Source organism: Mandrillus leucophaeus, unplaced genomic scaffold, assembly GCF_000951045.1.
Source record: "Mandrillus leucophaeus isolate KB7577 unplaced genomic scaffold, Mleu.le_1.0 Scaffold160, whole genome shotgun sequence".
Lineage (NCBI taxonomy): Eukaryota > Metazoa > Chordata > Mammalia > Primates > Cercopithecidae > Mandrillus > Mandrillus leucophaeus.
Genome location: NW_012101588.1, coordinates 970,355 through 977,927, shown reverse-complemented (window position 1 = coordinate 977,927; position 7,573 = coordinate 970,355). Strand labels below are relative to the sequence as shown.

Sequence of the window (7,573 nt, the reverse complement as noted above, 5' to 3'; positions counted from 1 at the left end):
TAATAATAAAAAGACATTTTAAAATCGTAATAATAAAATGAATTAAGGCTAGCAGGTATAGGAGGTGAGTGGGATTGCTGTTGGCCCTGAGTTCCTTAGCCAGAGGAGGACAGCAGACCGTGTGGAGTTTGCTTTGCTCTTCTCTCCATGGAAATGCTTTGGGGCCATTTTATACAGTCCCAATTGCTTCTATTTTTTAATTGGGGTAAAATACATATCATATTAAACTGACCATTCTGACTGTCTTTGGGTTACATATATTATACACATCTCTAGTGTCCTGTGTTTATCACCGGTATCCATGTCCAGGACTTTTTTTCTTTTTTTGGGACAGGGTCTTGCCCTGTCGCCCAGGCTAGCGTGCATTGGGTGCCATCATTGCTCACCGAATCACTGCAGCCTGAACTTCCTGGGCTCAAGTGACCCTCTCACCTCAGCCTCCTGAGGAGCTGGAACTACACGTGGAGTTACCTGTAGTTACCAAAATGGTTTTTAAAGCTTTTGTAGAGATGAGGTCCCTCTATGTGGCCCAAGCTGGTCTTAGAACTCCTCGGTTCAAGCAGTCCTCCTGCCTCAGCTTCCTCAAGTGCTGGGATTATAGGTATGAGCCACCACACACAGCCTAGAAATTTTTTGATAGTCTCAAATCTAATTTGGAAAGGAGAGCTTTATTTCTCATAAAGGTTTGCAGCCTGCAGGGTGGCCATTTCTGACAGGCTGGGAAGCATAGCCTCAGGCCAAAAGCCAGAAACAAGCACTGGGAGGGAGGAAGACTAAGACACGAATGGATGCTGAACACGTGAGTCAAGTATAGATATTCAGCAGGTTATAGGAGCAGCTATGCATATTCATGAAGGGATGGCATGCACACGCGTGGTAGGCAACATGTATGCAGCATGTGTCCCCACATTCATTTTGGGTTGGAGACGTAACATTTAAATATATTACAGTTAGGCCCTGTATGTCGAAAGGTGAAGCAGAGGGCATGAAGGCCCTCTGTGTGCAGCCTCCGTAGACGGCCAGGACCACCTGGGAGTTGTGGTCTCTTATCAGGAGGGAATGCTGATCGATATTGTGTTGTCAGAACTGCAGAAAAGGAGGGACATTGTCAGGCGGTGGATTGATACCAGCAGCAGAGTCTTTGAAAAGGGCCGGCTTCTGTTTGGCACTCAGGGAAGAGAGCCTAGCGATTAATGAGGAGAGGGGTGTAATGAGGTATGTCTCACCTCCCACCCGTTATGGACAGGAATGCAGTTTTTAAAGTTTCTCTGGGGTCCCCTTGGCCAAGAGTGGGGTGTGTTCAGTCAGTTGTGGGGCTTAGGATTTTATTTTTATTTCTTATTACCTGTAGTTTTAGGTTTATAGCAGGGTCTTGTGTTTTTGAGAAATTATCAAATGGTTAGGAGAGTGGAGAGACCGGAAGCCATGTTCATTATCAACTAAATTATTAACAGTCCGTTGTTAAGGGTGTGTGGCAGCTTCCTCAAGCCCCACTGAAACGAGCCAGCAGGATGCGTTCCGCCCTGCAGTGGCCCAGTGGGTGCCGCCTCACTCGCCTGCCTGGTCCGCTTTGTCGCTGGCTAACGCTCTTTTTCCTGAGCGACACTTCTTTAGAGTTGGAGATCTCTGTGATCAGGGAATGAATGACGGGCAGGCTGAGCTTGGCCCATGCTCTCTGCAAGAGGTGTTCTGTCCGGGTTGTACACACTGTCCTTAGGTTCACCTGAGCTTGGGCCGCCCACTTCTTCTTTCAATCTCAGGAGGGGTCCAGGTTCCGTGTTGCACAGGGAGATGCCCAGGTTGCCCAGTTCAGCCTGGTGGTCTCTGTCTTGGGCATGTCTGTGCATTCCCTACCTGTGGACCGCCCCCTCCCTCTCTGGTTTCTGGTTGCCGTTGAGACACTCGGTAGTTCCGGAAGATTGTTGAATCCTTGGTTTTCCAGCTTTTCTATGATACCTTGTTTAGTTTACAGAGTAACTTCACATTGTTGTCGTGTCTGTCAGCACTCACATGGGGCGTGCTGCACAGCAGCGGCACGGGAAATACACTCACTGAGGGATTCAGGGCCACTCTCCATTTGCAGTCACAGAACTTTCACAGGCTAAAGCTCAGTCCCTTTCACAAGCACATTGTGAAGTGGAAGGAGCAGGTGTGTTTTTGTTCTGCTGTTAGTGTTGCTGAGGCCTGCAGTGGGTGGGGGCTTTCCAGGGCAGAGAGCACTTGATGGGCAAGCCACTCAGTGTCAGTGGCTGTTGTTCCTGAACCCGTGGCCCTGGGCAAGTGTCTTAACTTCGTTGTGCCTCGGTTTTCTCATTTGTAGGCTGTGTGTGTGGGTCATTGTGAGGTGCAGTTGAGAAATGCCAACAAAACTCAGTGCAGTCCTGGTGTGTGATAAACACTCCCTGATTGGCAGCTCTACCGTGGCCCGTGTGGTGGTGGTGCTGTCACCAACCCAGTAGCTCTCTGGGGTAGCTTTTCATGGACACATACGCACCAAAGGGCACACAGATGATAACGTGACTCAGCTGGATGAGTGTCCACAAACTATACATCAAGAAAGGACATGCTGCCCGCTAGGAGCCGTCCTGTGCCTTCCTGACCTCTGACAGCACAGACCAGTGTTGCCTAATCCTGAGCTGATGTCAGTGAACCCTGTGTACTATTGCCTTTGTATATGGCTTCTTGCATTCAACTTTTTGTGTAAGGTGCTTCTCAGAACCTTGGACTCAGACCTAGGTTTGGATCCAAATTCTACCATTTACTGCTGGCGTGATTTCTATATTTCTGAATATCCAAGCGTAAGAGATTATTTTGCCTTCATAGGGAGAATGAGAACATTAAATTCTAATCAGGTAATGCACATTAAGTGTCAAGCTGTATTGGCTGACTCATAATAAACATCCAGAAGATTTTGGCTATTTTTATGTCTCAGGCTAGTATTCTTATGGTTAGATCAAGTTCCATGTCACTGTATTAACTTTTACCCTGGATTTGCCTTTTCAGAACAGCCACCCCATCTTTTCTCTCAACTGGGAGTGTGTGGTCACTTTCCTGTGGAACACAGAGGCTGCCTGTCCCATCCAGACAGCAACGGATACAGACCAGGTACGTGTGCTTTTGCCTGGCCCTCGTGTTAAGCTGCCTGATAGACATCGTCAACTCACCCCAGTGTTCCAGCTCTGAACTGACCCCTGCCCCTTCTTTCTGAATCAGTTACTGCGTTGCATTGACAGTGGGTGTCTGCAGGTCACCCTGAGTTCCTCTCCACCCCCAGCTCCCAGCTCCTAGCTCCTGGGATAAGAACCAGGTCCCTCAGTCTTACTCCGCCCACTCTGCCCACTTACTCCGCCCACTGTAGTTTCCTTCCTTTTGTTTCCATTCCTTTGTTTCTCCCATGTGGCAGTGGCATCTTGGTGGGCTCTGGGGCTTCTGCACCACTGGCAGATGTCTGACTATTCGATACGTCACTCCACACCTAAATCATCTCAGCACCTGTCCCCTAGAGGGTAGAGCCCATATGTTTTCATGTGACCCTATCCATAGAGCACAGCCTGCAGGTGTTAATGGGATCCTGTCTATAAGGCCTGTGTGTCTCGTCTGTGCATAGGCCAGAGCCCACAGGTTACTGTGGTCTTGTCTATAGGGTGAGGCCTGTGTGTCTCACCGTGGCCCTGTGTGTAGGCCAGAGGCCACAGGTGTTACTGTGCCACTCGAGGCTCTCAGTGCCTACTGTGTCCTCTGGCTCTTCCCGCCCTCTGCCCGGGTCCATGCTCTCCCCTTGTTGAGTGCACCCTGCAGGGCATAGCAGTAAGCTGCTCAGTGACGTTCTCTCTGACCTCCCCAGGGTAGTGAGTTGTTTTCACAGCACCGTGTATATTTCTTTATGGTGGGACCTGTTTGCCACTTCCTGTTCTAAGCTACACCACAGACTCTGGCAGCAGAGACCAGGGCTTTTCCGAACCAACAACCCCAGCACAGGGCCCTGGCTTTGTAAGCGCTCAGTGAGGGCAGGATGTCGGGCGCCCTGTTCATGGACAGTGTTTCTCGGTCTGTGGCCACCGCCCCCTTCCCTGCATGCAGTGGACAGAGGGAGGCCCAGGGCAAAGTTAAATACAGAGAGGAGAGGATATCATTTGACAGTCACCTGACCATACGTCCCATGATTACCTTAAGGGAGTAATTGAGACAGAAAACAGAACATGAGTTTTCTTAAGATGTTTATTTTCTTTTTTTTTTTTTTTTGAGACGGAGTCTTGCTCTGTCGCCCAGGCTGGAGTGCAGTGGCCGGATCTCAGCTCACTGCAAGCTCTGCCTCCCGGGTTTACGCCATTCTCCTGCCTCAGCCTCCTGAGTAGCTGGGACTACAGGCGCCCGCCACCTCGCCCGGCTAGTTTTTTGTATTTTTTAGTAGAGACGGGGTTTCACCGGGTTAGCCAGGATGGTCTCGATCTCCTGACCTCGTGATCCGCCCGTCTCAGCCTCCCAAAGTGCTGGGATTACATGCAAGAGCCACCGCACCCGGCCAGATGTTTATTTTCTTTAAGAAACTAATTTATGGGCTGGGCGCGGTGGCTCACGCCTGTAATCCCAGCACTTTGGGAGGCCGAGGTGGGCAGGTCATGAGGTCAGGAGATGGAGACCATCCTGGCTAACATGGTGAAACCTTGTGTCTACTAAAAATACAAAAAATTAGCCGGGCCTGGTGGCGGGTGCCTGTAGTCCCAGCTACTCAGGAGGCTGAGGCAGGAGAATAGCGTGAACCTGGGAGGCAGAGCTTGCAGTGAGCCGAGGTCGCGCCACTGCACTCCAGCCTGGGCGACAGAGCGAGACTCCATCTCCCAAAAAAAAAGAAAAAAGAAAAAAAGAAACTAATTTATGAGTCTTATGTTTCCTCTCCAACTTTAGGGAATAACAGTAGTCTTCTTAGAGAAATACGGTAGCCTTAACAGCTTCCAGGTGAGTGTCATCTCTGAGTCTGGGCTCACACTTAGTATACTTTGGTGTATTTGAAGAGGCTCCATGTAGGGCTACATTTTTGATAGGGATTTTGAAAGTAAATGGAGAAACAGCTTTGTCAGGTGCGTACTTGCAGGTTTCTGGAGGTGCTGTATGTTTGTTTTGTTCCTGTGGAATTGGTTTAAATGCGCCCCTTTTCCCCCATTTTGTTTCCTGTAGGCTTGCTCTATAAAGGATCCCAACAGTGGATTTGTGTTTAATCTTAACCCGCTAAACAGTTCGCAAGGATATGTGTTCTTCAACATTGGGAAGACTTTTGTGGTAAGAGCTATACCATGCATTTCCAGTTTGCTTTGAAACAAGGGCAGAGTGCATAATTGAAGTCACCTGCACCTGGTGATTCAGGAGACAGAATTGCCCAGGCCACTGTGGTGGCAGGTCTTACTCAGAAGGAGATGGGAAAATCCGGATTTAAGGGAAAGATGAAGTAAAACCATTTACCACCATTCTGGCACAGTTCAGACGTGAAGACTGTTATTCTTCAAATCATAAGTTGTTCTCTTTAAAGAAATACTTCTATCTGTAGTGCTGACGGTCTCTCCTTACTGTATCTGCACACCAGAGAGCGTTATTGACTTCATTTTTACAACTATAATATAATTTTTAATGGAATGATATCAAAATTTTTAAGAAATGTAGGGTACCACTTTACTTCTAATTAACATGATTTCAACAATATGTACTTTCTCATAATTGAAAATACTGTAACATTATGACTTCTATGTCTTCCCTCTCTTATATATGGTACATTATTACATGCACCAGATCTTATGCATTTATAGATACAGGGATGTATAAGTTTAAATGATGTATATATACTAAACCTTAGAGGCAGGTTATAGATACTGCCCTTTGGACTTAGGTACTAACTGTACTAACGTGCTGGAAAGTGGAAAGTTGGTAAGTTGACTAACAGATAAGAAACGTTTAACCTAGTGGGATTTGGAGTTGCTAGGGTTCTTGTCTATGGAGATACGTGGCATCAATTTGTTTGTATGGCTCTTACCGTTTGATCTGCAGTTTAATATCTGCGGCACAATGCCTGTCTGTGGGACCATCCAGGGAAAACCTGCTTCTGGCTGTGAGGCAGAAACCCAAACTGAAGATCTCCAGAATCTGAAGCCAGAAAGGGCAGTGGGAATTGAGAAAAGCCTCCAGCTGTCTACAGAGGGCTTCATCACTCTGACCTACAAAGGGCCTGTCTCTGCCAAAGGTGAGCTCAGAGCCGTGTTGTTTTGTAGCTACAAAGGGCCCTGGTGGCTCTGTGGCTGGCCATGCAGCTTCCTGAGTGTAGGATGTGCACGCTCCCCTGTCGCCACGGGCTGTGCTGTCCACCTTGCTGCAGGAGCCACCACGTTGGTCTTCCAGCGTTTGACCTCGCATACAGGAGTCCCATTATCCGCGGGTTCACTTTCTGTGATCTCACATGGTCCGAAAACAGTACGGTATTTTGAGAGAAAGAATGAGAGAGACCACATTCACGTAACTTTCATTACAAGTATTGTTACAGTTGTTCTGTTTTATTGTTAATCTCTTGCTGTGCCTAACTTACACATTGAACTTCATCCTCGGTATGTGTGTATAGGAAACAGCATAGTATATATAGGGTTCTCAATTTCAGGCATTCACTGGGGGTCTCGGAACATATCCCCCCACAGATAAGGGGGGCTGCTGTAGCCCGTATTCAACACAGCGGTCAGAGTGATGTTTCTGAAATGTCTCATCATATCACTTCCCAGCTCAGAACCCTCGGAGGCCCTGCACTGCACCTAGAGTAGAAGCCAGCGTCCATAGTACGGCCATGGGACACCCATGGGGGCTCTCTGAGATGATCACCCCCTGCTCTTCCCGCTCAACCTGCTGGCCTCACTGTTTCTGATATGAACGAAGTGCAGTCTCCCCCACCCTCCCCTCCTGAGTCTTTGTACTTGCTGCTCGCTCTGCAACCAGCACAGCTGCGGGCAGGGGTTTTCGTCTCCTTCATTCGTTCCTATACGTGGTGGGAACTTAGTATTTGTTCAGTAAGCCAACAGATTAGAGTTACATTGTCTTCTGTTGCTTGGATTGATAAACTCGTGGGATTTAAATATTTTCTAGAAGAGTAGGAATGCTAGGATGTTAGGCTCATGGTAGAAATCTGTCATAACGTAGGCCACCGTTGCAATGTGTGAACCTGTCATCACATAGGCCACTGTTGCAGTGAGTGTGTAAAGCTAGCGTAACATAGGCCACCATTGCAGCGAGTGTGTAAACCTGTCCTAACATAGGCCACCGTTGCAGTGTGTAAACCTGTCCTAACATAGGCCACTGTTGCAGTCAGTGTTTAAGCCTGTCGTAATATAGGCCACCGTTGCAGCGAGTGTGGCCACTCTGTTCATGTCGAGTCCCTCGATACAGACTTGCTGTCCTGGTGTCATTGTTCCCACGAACGGCTGTGAAGCTTGTTGTCAGTGGTGGCCTTGTCCTGTTGCTGCACTGTGCTTGTGGGCTGCGTCATGAATACTGTTCTGTTTCTTAAAACCTGGGCCTTCTTGCTTTACAGGTTCTGCTGATGCTT

General features: G+C 48.2%; 1 protein-coding gene across 1 annotated transcript in view; it reads left to right on the top strand.

Annotated features, from left to right (window-relative positions):
- IGF2R (insulin-like growth factor 2 receptor) overlaps positions 1 to 7,573 on the top strand; it is a 124,658-nt gene that overhangs the window by 73,529 nt on the left and 43,556 nt on the right. The window contains exons 22-24 of the mRNA XM_011975972.1: positions 3,004 to 3,105; positions 5,176 to 5,277; positions 6,037 to 6,229. Of these exons, the coding sequence (XP_011831362.1) occupies positions 3,004 to 3,105; positions 5,176 to 5,277; positions 6,037 to 6,229 (397 nt within the window). The remainder of the gene's footprint in view (positions 1 to 3,003; positions 3,106 to 5,175; positions 5,278 to 6,036; positions 6,230 to 7,573) is intronic.